At 38.4% G+C, this 16,820-nt stretch overlaps 1 protein-coding gene across 5 annotated transcripts in view; it reads left to right on the forward strand.

The window, feature by feature from the left end:
• NDFIP2 (Nedd4 family interacting protein 2) overlaps positions 1-16,820 on the forward strand; it is a 66,961-nt gene that overhangs the window by 23,462 nt on the left and 26,679 nt on the right. Inside the window, exons 3-6 of one of the 5 annotated variants that reach the window (XM_067563289.1) lie at positions 870-1,003; positions 7,202-7,261; positions 13,365-13,452; positions 13,583-14,990. In XM_067563289.1, coding sequence (XP_067419390.1) covers positions 870-1,003; positions 7,202-7,261; positions 13,365-13,452; positions 13,583-13,749 — 449 coding nt within the window. In that variant the 3' untranslated portion in view covers positions 13,750-14,990. Of the gene's footprint in view, positions 1-869; positions 1,004-7,201; positions 7,262-13,364; positions 13,453-13,582; positions 14,991-16,820 lie in introns of those variants that run through there. The other 4 variants (XM_067563286.1, XM_067563285.1, XM_067563288.1 and 1 more) reach the window with 4 other exon arrangements.

The raw sequence follows: 16,820 nt of genomic DNA on the forward strand, positions 1-16,820 counted from the left end.
CTCTAGAGCTGACCACACAGACACCACAAGGGGGAAAAGCATTCCAGCGACTACATGCAGCACGTGCATACCTACTTGGAATGGACATGAGCAACACATCTCGAAGAACAGTATGGGAAGTTAATAACCAATTTTTGGGGGTGTTTTGAGTTGCAGCCCGGGGCATCTTTAAATTGTGATTTGCCCTTTCCTGTTTTTAAAAAATAAATAAAAATCCCAGAAAACTTCAGTGTCTGTAAACATAGGTCAAGTTGCTGTAGAACAGACTGAAATTAATGACTGCACAATTTAAATGTCATTAGTCCTAGGTGTTTTAGAATCATAAGATTAGGGTTGGAAGGGACCTCACAAGGTCATCTAGTCCAACCTTCTGCTCAAAGCAGGACCGACCCCAACTAAATTATCCCAGCCAGGGCTTTGTCAAGCTGCACCTTAAAAACCTCTAAGGATGAAGATTCCACCACTTCCCTAGGTAACCTATTCCAGTTCTTCACCACCCTCCTGATGAAAAAGCTTTTCCTAATATCCAACCTAGACCTCCCCCACTGCAACTTGAGACCATTGCTTCTAGTTCTGTCATCTACTATCATTGAGAAGAGCTTCGTTCCTTCCTCCCTGGAAATCCCTTTCAGGTAGTTAAAGGCTGCTCTCAAATTCCCCCTCATTCTTCTCTTCTGCAGACTGAACAAGCCTAGTTCCATCAGCCTTTCCTCATAAGTCCTGTGCTCCAACCCCCTAATCATTTTTGTTGCCCTCCTCTGGATTCTGTCTGTTACTTTAGTGAACATTCTTTTTTGAGATTACTGTAGTCTATGGTTCTTGATTTTTCTGGGATACAAAGCATAAATTTCATTTTTTGTTTTCAACAGAAACAGAAACACACAATGAATTTTACCCTGTACCACCTCCATATAGTGTAGCTACCTCTCTTCCTACTTATGATGAAGCAGAGAAAGCCAAAGCTGCAGCAATGGCAGCTGCTGCAGCAGAAGCTGCCCAAAGGGTAAGTGAAATATCTGTGTAAAAATCTTATGGGGAATCTGTAAATGAGGTTGACTTTAATAATGTACAGTACTCTCAAGTAGCATCAAAGAATTTAGGCCCATACCTGGACCTTTTTATAATCGTTGTTATGCAGTGATGTCTTTTGGCTGCTAAATAGTTTGTACAATTTAGTTAGATATTTGCAAGGCATTCTGAAGATGTGAAGTGCTATAGAACTGTAGAGCATTTCTTTGAAGTACAGCTGTTTGCTAAACTCTTTAAAAAGCCACATTCTCTGTTAGATTTGACAATGTTGCTATTACATATCTTGGGTGGGGGGGTGGGGGAGGAAGCAGGTTCATTAAGAGTTAACCATTCCAATTCCTGGGATTGTGCTGATGTTATGAATAGTTTCTGATGGTAGCAAAGAGGTAACTAAGTCAGAGGTATGTTGCTTTTTATTGCTGACAAAGAAAAAAAGTTGACAAATAAAACAGGAGGAAACTGAAATATTTTGGATCTTTTAGCATGTTAAGGATGATGATGCCCCACTTTTTATGTTGTATAAATCTTTTATTATTCAAGTATTTTAATACTCCTAGAACTCTTGTCTATTTGACTATATGCCAGCTGAACTGACAATGCTATGTTTAAATTCTGATTTTTAGAGTGCTCAGAAATGTTAATTCTTAAACTACCACAAACTCAACAATTGAGAACTAAAAGTTGTAGTAGCAAATCACTAATTCCTCCTTCAAAAAAGGTAGATACCACAGGCCCCCCCTCCCCCACCTCCGCTGCCCCTCTTTTATATTGTGGAAAGTATTATGGAATGTAGACTGCTTTATGGTCTGATCCTTCTTTAACTGAAGTCAGTGGAAATTTTATTATAATCTTCAGTGGGACCAAGGTCAGGTGAAGGTGCTGTTAATGTGCATTTAGAATCCTGGCTACTTGAATGCATTCAACAATAAGTTAAGCAACTAAATGTTGGCAAATGTAAGCTCAATTGCCCCTGCAGTTTTCTGCCCACAATTAATTGTAGGGCAAAATTATGCTGAAGTTTTGAAAGCTGAGTTGGGGCCCAGGTGAAATTGAGGGCTTGTTCTTCAGTATTTTGGGGAATTTTATCTGAAGAATTTTTCTATTAACTCACTTCATATCAGAAGATAGGAATTCACTTAAAGTTCTTTTTGCAGGCAAGACTGGTAGCATTGCCTCCTGTTAAGGTTGCCTGACATTTATTATTCTAAGAACTTGTTTTCAGTTGCTTATAACTTTGACCAGGGTAACCACTTGTGTTGAAATTTTACATTCTGTTGTCTGCCTTGAACCGAATGTTTTAGAACTTCACTCAAAATGGTTGACATAGCCTTGCTCTCAAAGACAATTCAAAGTGCTAAACTAGCCCATGTTTAAAAGTTCTGGTGACCTTTTTTTTTTTTTTTTTTTTTTGAACAGCTCTAGTACTTTAGGGCAGGGGGTGGCCTTTGTGTAAGGGATGTGCCTCTTGCTGTCCCTATGAAAAATCTGTCTAAATTTGACCAAGTTATAAGCCTTTGAAAAAATGCAGTTTGCACGTGCTCAATAGCAATTTCAAATTTTAGCAGCTAAAATCTAATGATGATGAGGTCCTTGATGAGCATACTTGAGCCCCTCATCTCCTAGTGCTGACCACACTGCACGTGTGCCATTCCTATAGAGCAACTGAGCATGTTCCCTCAGGGGTAAAGCTGGACTTTACCTGTGATGAGTGCTGTCAACTGCTCTAGGCTAGAGTGGGACCAAGCACTGGACCTGAGAGCAGGGAACCTGTGCTCTCAAATTCTGGCACTCAGGCAGCATGGAGGAGGAAGCAGTTTGATTAAAAAGCTGGGAAGGGCAGAGAGCCTGATGAGACAGGCAGGGACTGAAGGTTTGTGTAGAGAGAGACTTGGATTGGCTGATCAAGAAAACTTTGAGGCAGGTGTGGGGGAGGTATGACAAATGTGGTTGAGTGGGGATGCTGGTAATGGGATCTGGAGTGAGAAAGCAGGCTGGAACTGGGTGGACAAGAAGATGGTGAGGGGGATGGGGAACTGGTTTCTTGGGGCTGGGGAGTACAGCTAGATCACACAAGCAGTTTCAGGGAGGTGGGGGAAGATTGCGACAGGCTGGGCGAGGAGATGGGAATTCGAGACCAGTGCAGAGGGAGAATAGGGACAGGGTAGGAGACAGATCTGATAAGGATCTGGGTTGGGGCAGTGGCTAACTGGGGTAAACTGGACATAGATTAGGACAAAATACCAGGGATGGGAGACTGGGCAAGAGGAGGGGTTCAGAGTGGGGAAGAAGGGGGTGGATGAGGAGTGCAGTGAAGGAGAATGGAGTTGGGAGGGGGAGTAGGTTTGTAAAAGAGAGAGTGGACAAGGAGCTGGGAGGGGGAATTGGGGCTAGTTGGGCAAGGAGACATTCTGGAAGAAGGAGCCATAGGTGGGGAAGAGACAGGACTGAGATAATGGAGTTGGAAGCAACTGGACAGAAGAAGTCAAGCTTCTGAGGAAATAAGCAGAAATCTGTGCCCATGAAAGCACACTCCCCTTCAGAGCCTGAAACGGAACCCCAGTTTGCAGAGTCTCACCATTCCTTTACTGTTAAAGATCTGTGAAATCCACTGGTCAATCCTCTCTAGTGCTGATCCGCAAAGCAAGTGACAACCTGTTACTGCTATCGGTTACTTCATTAGCAAAATTGGCAGAAGTCTTTGTTGGATCTGAAGTTTTCAACCCTGCTGATGACCCCTGTATGTATTTGTGATGCAATTTGTCTGCTTTTTAAAAAACCTAGGAAATTACACAAAAAAAGCCCCCTACATTAAAAGAACATTATTAAGATTGCAGAGGATTGCAAAGTCAAGAGCACAAGTTAGGAAATGGCAGAATTAAATTACCTGTGCAATCTTAGTTTGTGGCCGTCTTGTGCTTATGTGTTCTGATAGTCTTTAATTATATCATCACGCACTGTTTTGTTTCCCTCAAGACCTCTTCCTTATTCAGTAGAAAGGATGGATGTAAAAAGTGATCCAAATAATTATAGGTCTGTTACTTTGACCTCAGTAGTATGCAAGGTTTTGGAAAAAATTTGGAAAGAGAAAATAGTTAAGAACATCAAGGTTAACGGTAATTGGGACAAAATAGTTTTACAAAAGGTAGATTGTGCCAGATCAAGCTGATCTCCTTTTTTTGAGACATAACATATTTTTATTTATTTATTTATTTATTTTTTAGACAAAGAGAATGTAGTGGATCTAATTTACCTAGATTTCAGTAAGGCATTTGCTATGGTTCCACATGGAGAATTATTAGTTAAATTGAAAAGTTGGGGGATTAATATGAAAACTGGAAGGTGGATAAGGAACTCATTAAAAGGGAGACTACAGTGGGTCATACTGAAAGGTGAACTGTCAGATTGGAGGGAGGTTCTCAAGGGATCGGTCTTGGGACCAATCTTATTTAACCTTTTCGTTACTGACTAACGCACAGTGGGACTGTACTAATAAAGTTTGTGGATGATACAAAGTTGAGAGGTATTGCCAATACAGAGAAGGATCAGAATATCCTACAGGAAGATCTGGACGATCTTGTAAACTGGAGTAATAGAAATAGGATGAAATTTAATAGTGGGAAGTGTAAGGTCATGCATTTAGGGACTAATAACAAGAATTTTTGCTATAAGCTGGGGATATATCAGTTGGAAGTGACAGGAGTAGAAGAACCTGGGCGTATTGGTTGATCATAGGATGACTGAGCTGCCAATGTGATGTGGCTGTGAAAAAACCTAATACAGTCCTAGGAGGCATCAGACGAGGTATTTCCAGTAGAGATAGGGAGGTGTTAGTACCATTATACAAGGTGCTGGTGGTAAGACCTCATCTGGAATACTGTGTGCAGTTCTCGTCCCCCATGTTTAAGAAAGACTTAATTCAAACTGGAACAGATGTGGGGAAGGGCTACTAGGATTATTTGAGGAATGGGAAACCTGCCTTATGAGAGGAGACTCAAAGAGCTTGGCTTGTTTAGCCTAACCAAAAGAAGGCTGAGGGGAGATATGGTTGCTCTCCATAAATGCATTAGAGGGATAAAAACCAGGGAGTGAGAGGAGTTATTTAAGTTCAGCACCAACGTGGACACAAGAACAAATGGATATAAACTGGCCATCAAGAAGTTTAGGCTTGAAATTAGATGAAGGTTTCTAACCATCTGAGGAGCAAAGTTCTGGAACAGTCTTTCAACAAAAGTAGTGGAGGTAAGAAATCTTGCTGGCTTCAAGACTGCGCTTGATAAGTTTTTATGGAGGAGATGTTATGATGAGGCAGCCTAATTTGGCAATAACTGACCTTTGACTTCTGGCTGTAAATATGCCCAATGGCCTGTAATGGGTTGTTAGATGGAGTGGATTCTGAGTTATTACAGAGAATTCTTTCTTGAGTGTCTGGCTGGTGAGTCTTGTCCATATGTTCAGGGTTTAGCTGATTGCCGTATTCAGGGTTGGGAAGGAATTTCCTCCGGGGCAGATCAGCATAGACGCTGTGGGTTTTTCACCTTCTTCTGCAGCATGGGGCACAGCTCACTTGCTGGTGGATTCTCTGTACCTTAGTCTTTAAACCATGATTAGATGACTTCAACAACTCAGTCATAGTTTTAGGGGTCTATTACAGGAGTGGGTGGGTGAGGTTCTATGGCCTACATTGTGCAGGTCAGACTAGATGATCATAATGATCCCTTCTGACCTTAATAGTCTGAGTCTATCCTGAGGATGAATCAGTGTGTAGTAAAGGATGCTGTCGGTCACCTGCCTCCTTTGTTGCAGAAAGCGGAATGTGCGTAGGAATGAGGCAGGAAGCAAAAGGAGGGTCTCATGATTAAGGCAGGTGTGTGCTGCCATGGAGAATTAGATTTTATCTCTGCCTCTGCCACAGAGTTCCTGTGTGGTGCTAAACAAGTCACTTCTGCTATACTTTTCACAGATGGTCAGTAATTCTGTTCCTCACTTTCTGGGTGTCCAGCTTGAGCCTGAGATCTGATTTGCAGAAGTACTGAGCACTTGCAGCTGAAGTACTTTGAACATACAAAACTTCTTTATATTGCTAAATACTCTGAAAATTCAGGTCCTCGTGTTGAGATTGGGCATGGAAAATTAGTGGATCCTTCTGACCTTCATTTCTCTGTGCCTCAGTTTCTTATTTGTAAAAAGGGGATACTACCTCCTTGCCTCACAGGGGGTTGTGTTCTGAAGATGCATTCATTCATGTTTGTGAAGCACTCATGTATGATAGTGATAAGCACCGTAGAGAACCCCATGAGGAAATTGTCTTCACAGCAGGGGTTGACTGGGGTACAGCAAATAAGGTCTAGGGCCACACACTGAACAATGAGGGGGAAAACATAACGTTGATTGGCTGTTTGAGACAGGGTGGCTTGCCCTTTGTGTGGAGAGCTTGGGACCAAGCTAGCCCTGATTACAGAATTAGCTGCACTTCAGGGGAATCTTCAGGGGAATCTGGCAATTTGCAGTAAAGATCAGAAGATGATTTCAGTAACAATCACTTCACATGCTGTAGTGAACTGCAGATTGAAAAGCTCCTGCAGGGAAGACCCGGAGATCAGGGGGAGCTGCTCCAACTAGGGAAGAGTGGGAATAGCCTGCTAAGGCAGGAAGGGCTCTGCCAAGACTAGAGGAGTCTGGGCTGTACGTGGCTGGAGTGAGGACTTCTGTGTTTTGGTTTTGAACTTTAATCAGACTGGAAAAACCCTGTGTGAAGTTTATTTGGAGATTTAAGAAGGGAAACTGAGATGTGACCGTCTGCATACAGTCCTGAGGCCTCCAGCAGGCACTGTGAGGCAGCTACTTGTCTACAGTACACCGCTCATTAAGTCAGCACCATCCATTATGTGCAGTGAATGAGGCAGAGGTCCTGTGGGGGAAAAATTGTATGATCATGTGTAACTGAAGACTATCATAATACATATGCACAAAGAGGCTGAATTAAGGTTGCACTGGCACAGGTTTTCATTATACATTTTCCTTTTTAAATTCTAACCTAAGTGTCATTTAAAAGATCATTTAAATGGAAACAGTATTTAAAATAGTTAAATGCTTTGTTTGTCTGTAATAAATGGCTTTCACTTAACTCTTCTTTAGTTCTTTGTCTTATGTTTTTTCTGTTTTACATGCTTAGCACGGCCAGTTTAGGGATTCTAGGAGTCTGTTTGATGAAATATTCCTCAGTCCACCAGAGGTATGGTACAGTTCTATGTAGTTTAGACATTGCTGTGAACTTTCCTGCTGGTAAACACTGTTGGGTTCCTCTTACCCACTTCAGAATTATTTTATCACCATTGAAATCTCAGAATTGTTGCATATGCTAAAAATGTGCCATTTGAGAATTGTGCTAATATTTACATCAACCCTTTTTTCAGGGGATTATAAATCCAATTTTTAAAAAGTTATTCTGCAAACCACTTGCATTGTATAGAATTGCACCAGTTAAACTGTCAAATGGGTTCTTTAAGACTCAGCTGTCTTAATTGACTAGCCAATTTTTCTCAGGGTAGACCCTACATGCCAAGTTTCAGTTATGAGACAGTTATAAACCCCTGAAAAATGTTCATAAAGGAGGTGATGACAAAACCTTGATCATAGTGGCAGTAACAGGTGTCACTCTAATTAAAGATGCTGGCAAGTTAGTGTCTTTGTTTACAGGATATGTGACTGTACATGTAGTACTTACCCAGATTAATTTATTTTACATCTTTAAATGTTGTAATCCTGTAGTTCTGGTTTTAGAAAACAAATCAGTTTGAGTCATAAGTATATCATAAGATCTGTGACAATTTAAAAAAAAATGTATGAATCTTTCGGGCAGCATAATCCACAATATAAACGATATAATAAAAAGGGCTAAGTGCTTTAGAGGCATCAAGGACATACAGTTGTGAAACAGACCTGTCTTTAATTTTTATAGAATGGTATTGAATCAACATTATGCATAGTAGCAGTTACCATCTATTTTTAAAAAAAATTATGAAAAGATATTAAGCAATATCTGGCAGTGTGGCTCCTGGGGAATTTGTTCAGTTCTGGTCACCATATGATTAAAAAATTCAAAGACTCCACTAAAAACACGGCTGAGGAGCTGGAGATATTTACTTTTGAGGAAAGACTGGAATGTCTAAAACAAAACCATACGAACCAAGATAATGTTCTGTAGAGGACAAACCTGCATTAGTGGGGGCATGGACCACTGGCCTTAAGTGTTTTCCATCTGTCATTTCTATGACGATAAAACCTTATGCTGCCAAATGGCTCCTATAACCTGGGTCTGCTTGGGTTACTTGAAAACTTTATTTGCAGCTATAACCACTTGATTTAAGGTTGGTATCAAAGTTCCTAATTTTTAAGGTTATTGAATTTAATATGTAAATATCATGACAGAGTTAATACCGCTTTGTCTTGTATTGCATTATTCATACAATAAGAGACCTCAAATTTTACAAAATAGATTCAAAATTATTAGAACAATGTATGTGAATTGTGGGAGCTAGACATGTAAAGATAACATTTTAAACTCAGATTTCATAGATCTAGGAAGAATTTTATTATTTAATTTTAATGTTTTTTAATAAAAACACTGACAACTCCTTTTTGCTGTTCAAAATGTTTTAATACATCTGTGTAGATACACCATGGTGCATTATGATTAAATAATGAATGTAGAGCTGTCAAACAATTAAAAAAAAAACAAAAAAACCCTCAATCATGATTAATCAGTTTAATCCCATTGTTAATAGAATGCCAATTTAAATTTATTATAAATATTTTTGATGTTTTCTACGTTTTCAAATATATTGATTTCAATTACAACACAGAATACAAAGTGTACAGGCAAATATAAGGCCCATCTTCAAAAAAGGGAAGAAGGAGCAACCTGGGAATTACAGACAGGTCAGCCTCACCTCAGTCCCCGGAAAAATCATAGAGCAAGTTTTCAAAGAATCCATTTTGAGGCACTTGGAAGAGAGAGGTGATCAGGAACAGTCAACATGGGTTCACCAAGGGCAAGTCATACCTAACCAACCTGATTGCCTTTTATGATGAGGTCACTGGCTCTGTGGATGTGGGGAAACAGTGGATGTGATATACCTTGATTTTAGCAAAGCTTTTAATATGGTCTCCCACAGTATTCTTGCCAGCAAGTTAAAGAAGTATGAGTTGGATGAATGCACTATAAGATAGAAAGCTGGCTAGATCATCGGGCTTGGTGCAGCTTGATAAAACCCTGGCTGGGATGATTTAGTTGGGGTTGGTCCCGCTTTGAGCAGAAGGTTGGACTAGAGGACTTTCTGAGGTCCCTTCCAACCGTAATATTTTATGATTCTACAGTGCTCACTTTATATTATTTTATTACAAATATTTGCACTGTAAAAAAGATAAACAAAAGAAATAGTATTTTTCAGTTCATCTCATACAAATCCACTCAGTCCTACTTCTTCAGTCAAACTCTAAGACAAACAAGTTTGTTTTCATTTGTGGGCAATAATGCTGCCCACTTATTTATGATGTCACCTGAAAGTGAGAGCATGTGTTTGGATAGTACTGTTGTAGCCGGCATTGCATGGTATTTGTGTGAGATGGGCTCAGCATTCATATTCTCCTTCATCCTTTGACTTGTAGGCTCTAAACTTTTACTTTGTTTTTGAGTGCAGTTATGTAAAAATAATTCTACATTTGTAAGTTGCACTTTCAATATAGATTGCACTACAGTACTTGTAAGAGGTGAATTAAAAAATACTCCTTTTTTATATTGTAATAAAAATAAAGTGAGCACTGTACACTTTGTATTGTGTTTGTAATTGAAATCAGTGTATTTGAAAACCTAGAAAAAAAGTGAAACGTTTAATACATTTAAATTTGTATTTTGTTTAACAGCACAATTAAAATTGTGACTAATTGCAACTTTTTAATATAATTTGTGTTAATTGCCTGCATTAATTGCAATTGACAGCTCTAGAAGAATGTGATTCTTTCCACCTTTTCAGCATTATAAATAAATCAACATTAACATTTTTAATTTAAATAGAGAAGAATTATCTTTTGTGCTGTCAAAGGCTGACAAAGTAAACCATGGCACATGACTCTGAGAAATGTGCACATTGAATGTAAACTTTTGTGTAATGTAACTTCAAAAACATGAATTAATTTTTTAGCTATAACAGCAGTTGGGCAAAATTTTCAAAGCTATTTAGGTGCCTAAAGATGCACATAGGCCCCTAGGCTGCCCATTTGGGCACATTTGGCATTTACAGAGGTACTACACCTGCCTAAATTCCCTAAGTGCCTAATTTTCAAAGCTAACACTACAGCTTCCTCTGTGCCCAGCAACATTTTCAAAGCATAGTGATTTCTCTGCACCCAGGGATATTTTTACCATGAATTTTAAAAAGTGGCTGAGAGCCACTTAGTAGCCATTTTAAGGCACTGTGCAGGGTGAAGCTGAGCACCTTTGTAAATTTGTTCCAGTTGTCTATCCTTTCTTTTGTAAAAATAAGTTACTTGATAAAAATGAGTGCTCCTGGGCCTCCTGTTACCAGGAGATGCATTAATCAGATGCCTCATCTACGGAACATGTAGTGTTACTTTAACATACTTTTTAAAAATATATGCTTTTGATATCATGAAAGATACAAAGCAAAGGTTAGAACAGAATCTGCGAAGTATTTTGATCATACCTGATAAAATATTAGTTCATTTGTACAACACCAAGTTTATATTTGCTGTGGATAAAAACAGTAAATAAGCAAGTAAATATGAATCTTGCTAGTTTGGTATTGTATGTCTCTATTCCCCTTAATGTAGATGAACTAAAATATTAATATTTTATATTAATATTAATATAAGATGAAGACTGATAGGGAGAGACTCTTTAAGAGCTACAGGAATTTATATTTTCTTTCCTGATCTTTGCTATTTTCATTGAGGAAGCCTGTCTTGCCACTGTTAAATAACTGCATCATCTTTTTTAGTTTCATATCACCTTTTGTGCCCATAGCTTTAATGCAAGTCTACCTAATTATTTTCAAACCTTCTATTAAAATCCCTCTGATCAGTTAATACACATTTTACATGTATGGATAAGAATTTTATTGTGTGAAAGTTGCTGTTTCTGGGTTAGCATTTGAGATGGGGCCTGGAATAAGATCAAATAACAATGAAAGGCTCAGTGTTTGGGTGTCCAAAGTCACATGAGGTTGCTTTAAAATATGTGTATTTTCTTTTTATTTTGAAGAGGACTGTTAGTATACTATCTTTTGCTCAGTTACAACTTTGCATTTTTTGCCATGTAAGTTCATAATTATCAAATGTAATGAATATATTTTTCCTCTGCATTTATCATAACACATACAAGTCTGTGTAGACAAGACAAATGCCAAATCATGTGTATATATCTTGTCTCCTATCAAAACAAAGATTGAGACGAGGCATTTAAAAAAAAAAAAACTGTTAGGGATTTCAGTGTGTTAACATGAATGAGGAACTTTGTGGATCATTATTTTGTAAGTGTTGCCTTGTACGTGGCTTGACTTCTTAAAGAAGTTGGAAAATGAACTGACATACTTACAACCGTAACCCAGTTCTCAGGGTGTTAGTGGTCTGCTAGGGCCAAATTTTAAAGCCGAACTTGGATTCCTCACCCCTCTCTGTCCCCCTGCTGAAAATGTCAGCGCCACCACCTTGTCCTTTGGGCTTAGCGTGGTGGAGGCTTTCTGTGTCCGTGATCTGTCTCTAGCTGCCTCCTGCCCATGGAGTTGTGCGGTAGCAGCTGCATGCCTCATTCCTGCCCATCCACACCTCTCTGCACTTATATGGGCGGTGGAGTGAGAGGCACTGAGACTCATCAGCACACACATTCCTCAGTGTGCATCCTCAACCCTAACATTTGTAATTGGTTCCTGTTGCGTGCAAGTTGGGTTGCAAAACTCTAGGTTGTGTCCCCTGGTGACATCATGTTAGCACAGCTTTTGCTTTGATTCTTTATTTTGAAACATACCAGTATATGTGATATTGTCTAGGATGGCAATGGTTACTGTAACAGGAGCTCATTTTGTGCTCATGACTGTAGTTCATGCTAGAATTTTCATTGTGTGCTATACTAAACTGACTTTGTTTATTTCAAATACTTAAGCTCCAGCTTTTAAGCTTCTAAATTTACCTTACTTTAGTGTTACATAGCATTTTACACTATGAAGTAAGTTGTCCCCCTGTGCCCCCCGCAGCTGTAGACTGTATCAAGATATTACTTTAAAAAGATTAATTAAAATACTTCCTTGCGTCTTGCATATAAATAAATACCTTAATACGTATTATGTCTTAAGTTTTTCTAGGTCACACAACCTATAGAAATACAAACTTGTTGCTAATGCTGGGATCTGAGGCTCCAATAGACCCTTAAAATCTAGTCTTCACCAACAATATATAAGCGTGATTGAACTGTAGTTACTTGAAAACTATTTAGAAATAGGGAGCTAAAATGGCAGTCACAGCTATGGGAGTGTTTAAATGTCTCTATAGTAGACCTCCCTGTATATAGTTTGTGAAGTATGTTGTGATGAAAGATGACATTTTACTTAAAACAGAAAAACCCCAAAAACCTCAGTCAATTTTGTGGCTCTGAAAATTTGAGTTCTTGAACATCAATTTAAAAAAAAAAAAAAAAGTAAAGTATTTTTAACATGGTAAATATTAGTCAACATACAAAATGTGAATTTCTTGGTAATTTAGTGATCTCCTCTCAAGTTGGAAGAGAAGTATTATCTGTAACATGAGCATAAATAACACAGTGAAAATGGACATTAGGCATTGTTTATATATTTGATTGGCAAGTACACTGCAAATACTTTTTTCCATTTACAGTGAATACATGAATAGGGTATGTTAAAATACATTGGGCTAAATTCATCACTAGTATAACTCTACTATTGAAGAAAGGGAGTTGCATTGAGGATGGTTTTTTTCTGCTAGGTGATGAACATACATTTATGTCTCAAATAATGGTCTTAGTTCAATTTAAATTGAATATACCACTTTAAATGTACGTATTCCAGTTTCTTTCTCCAAAGTTTATTGAAGAGTTTCAAATATAACTGGGCTTTATCATAGTAAATCACACTTCATTTGTATATAGTTTAATAGATTTAATAGTGTTTTGCTTTTTTTGAGGTTCATTTATGTAGATGGCAGTCTGACATGTTTTTAAAAATACAATTAACAGTTTAAATATACAAGAAAATACATTTGGCCTAAAATTAACTTTCCACTAAAATATCACCAACCTATAAATCCAGGAAGAAGAATATCCACCTCGGGATGACTTCAGTGATGCAGATCAACTTAGAGTGGGCAATGATGGCATCTTCATGTTGGCATTTTTCAGTAAGTTATTTTCACATCCCAGATCTTTGAGGTGTATAGTTTTTCTATTGAAACAGCAAAATATGAATGATAGCCGCAGTAAATTGCATGAACACACTGTAACAAATGGAATCTTTTTACTTGTATACAGATATAAAAAAGTACCTGTTATTCAGAAAAGCAAGTATGTTGTGTGGGGTTTTTTTAGTCACTTCTGAGAATGATGTTAAAACTAACTTACACCTGTCACAGATAAGTCTGAACAACTCCTCAGTTGATAGCCTCAGGCATATCAAGATTATACAGTGGCCCACTTAATAAAGTTTTAACACTTGCAGAACTGCTAACTTGAATTAAAAAATCTAGATGGCAGAAATCGGACTACTCTTCTTCCTGAATATTTACCTGTGATACTTACATGGGTGGCCTGCTGGACTAAATAGCTATGGAGGGATTTGTTCAGCCCTACATAGTATTAATTTTTTTCAGGTTGAACTAACTTAGGTATGTAAAATATAATTTTAAATTATGATGATCAGTTAATAATGTAAAAGCACTCTGTCTCCAGATAATCTTTTGATTGCCACCAACACTGACTTAGTACTTACATTCACTTAAACTGTGTGTTGTGCACCATTTCTTTTCTATCAGATATGTACTATGTATTAAGTAAATCTGTTTGTTGTTCTAATATAAATTACATATTGAAAGACTTTAATTGCCTCTTTTCCAATGTTTATGAATCCAAGCTGTTTTCCATTCTTTCCAAGGTAATTTATATCATGGAGGTAGCATTGACAGCTCGTCCTCATCACTCGAAAGTGACAGGGCAGTGATTTTTTTTTTTTTCATACATCAAGCTTAAAGGAATTTACTGCTAAATAATTCCTGTTTCCATTAATCAGATTAGATAATCTTTGGTTTTGAATTGGATTCCTATTAAAAATTATATCTTCCACAGTTTCTTGATTTGACTGGAAGATGAAAGCTACCAAGTTTTCCAAGTCCTTCTAGCTGTCATTTAAACATATTGTATCCAATTCAGGGGTTTCCAGTTTGGGATAACAAAGCTTTTGTGTGCATAAACCATATAGTTTTAAAATGTGATCCATGCTTACTCAACGTTGCTTTCTACCAGAGGGTGTAATAGACATTTTTTGAGTCTGCTGCAGCCTTTGAGTAAACCGACTTGGGTCTTTAGGGGTATGTTTTAGGGGGAGACAGACTTGTACTAGCTCTGCTCGAGCCAGTGTGCTAAAAATGTGTAGCTATTGTGACTTGGACTAACCACCCGACCTCACCACTCCTCCCAAGTCCACCAAACTCCTTTGTGACTAGCTTAAGCGGCCCTTGTTGTAATCCAGTTCAAACTGCTATTTTTACTGCACTAGCTTGAGCAGAGTTAGCTCAAGTCTGTGAAGGCACACTCCCAGCTCAAATTTCTGTATGGGCTATGACTTGTAACACGCGTTGGGATGGGTTGTGGGGATTGAACCAGTGACCTCTGGATCTAAAAGCATGAACTTCTTCTGTCTGAGCTAAAAGATCCAGACCTGTTAGCTCAAAGCCAGTAGTAGTTTCATAAATAGAGGCACACAAAGACAGCATGGGTTATTCAAAGCAAAGATTTAGGGCCTCCTACATCTGGTTACCCAAAAGTCCATGCTTTGAAACTTCTTAATCAACTTCAGACATGCAAAATTATTCTGCTTTTGATAAATTGTCTCTAAATGTTTCCAAGGAGGCTAAGACTTACCATACAAAGAAGCAAGCATTTCTCTCTTCGCTTTTACATATTTAGACTATATTTTTGTCACAAGTCTAGGTACCTACTGCATTATTCAGAAAATGTACTTTCTGCTCAACTTGGTTCCTTCATTTTAAGAGACAGGCACGCTAGGAGCTTGTTTTTCAAAATCCGGCATATTGCAACAATTTTCACGCAGGTGTGTGCCTGCTTTGTGTATTCATTTACAGCAGTTGTGTGTACAAGTCAGGTAACACTATGCATAAGTGTATTTGTATGCACAAATATTTGACTTGCACATGAAACCTCAATAATGCCTCATACATATTCATATAAAGTGCAGAACCAGGGTGTTCAGCTCTGAGTACTTCCTTGCTAGAAAGTTGAGGAGCTAAAGGAATTAAGTGGGTAAGGGGGAATATAAATCTACAAAAATGAGAAGTTTAAACACCCACATGGAGGAGGAAAATGATTTAAAGTTTTACAAGTAGTTACTTTAAGGAGGAATAGGGTGAAATAAAGAAAGGTGTACTTCAGGATGGAAATTAAAAAACGAACACCTTCCAGATGGTGATATCTGTGAGAGCTTGGAAGAGTGCCCCAAGAGTTGACATACCATTGCTTGTGGTATGTAAAAATAGATGGTGCTGATTTGTTCCCTACAGTACGTTTTCTTGTGGTTTTGACCTAACAGGGACATGTAGGAGAACTCATTTTCTGTGACTACATCTGCACTACACACCACTAGCAGTGGTGTGTAGGGTATGTTTTGGTACACACCACAGTGAAAGTAGGTTGCATCCACTCTGTGCTGTGAAGCAACACATTTCTGTGAAAGGCTTTGACAGGGAAGTCAGCAAGGAAAGGCTTGGCAGTGAGGAGCTGTTTGAACCTTTCCCTGCTGCCGGAACTTTTCCCTGCGGCAGGGAAAGACTGCAGTAGTGGGGAAACTACACTGCTAAAAATAACAGCTGGGAAGTCACTGGTTGGGTGAGTAGGGTACATACCCACAGGGTTCAGGTGTGTCCCTACTCCACTCACCTAAGCAATTCCTCACCATCTGTGCTGCTATTGATACTGATATTGCTAGGGGTCGTATAGTGCATGTGTGCTCTTTACACCATTGAAGGAGTGTGTGGTATAGATGGACCTTATGACTAACTTCCAGCATTACATTATGATTTTGAAACCAGACTTGTCACTTTTGGTTTTAATTGTGTAAAACGGCAAAGGAATTTGTTCATTATCTAAACTTGTTTTAACCTGAATGAGAGATAATAAAAAACTTTTATTGTCAAGCTGCTATTTAGAATCAGCAAAAACGAGAGTTCTGTGATACTTTAAAGACTAACAAATTTAATATTTGCAGGCATAAGCTTTCGAGAGACTTCAGCTCTCTTTTTCAGATGCAGTTTTCTGTATTACTGCATCTGAAGAAGAGAGCTGAAGTCTCTCGAAAGCTTATGCCTGCAAATATTAAATTTGTTAGTCTTTAAAGTGCCACAGAACTCTAGTTGTTTTTGCTGTATACAGACTAACACGGCTACCCCGCTGGAACTATTTAGAATCAGTTTATGATCTGTAGCTACCATCTAGTGGTAAATCTCTGAATTGCATTGAAAGTCATGTTTCAAGCCATCTA

Source organism: Emydura macquarii, unplaced genomic scaffold (genome assembly GCF_026122565.2).
Source record: "Emydura macquarii macquarii isolate MOO-44397 ecotype Brisbane River unplaced genomic scaffold, CSIRO-AGI_Emac_v2 contig_2473, whole genome shotgun sequence".
In the NCBI taxonomy this organism is placed as follows: Eukaryota; Metazoa; Chordata; order Testudines; family Chelidae; genus Emydura; species Emydura macquarii.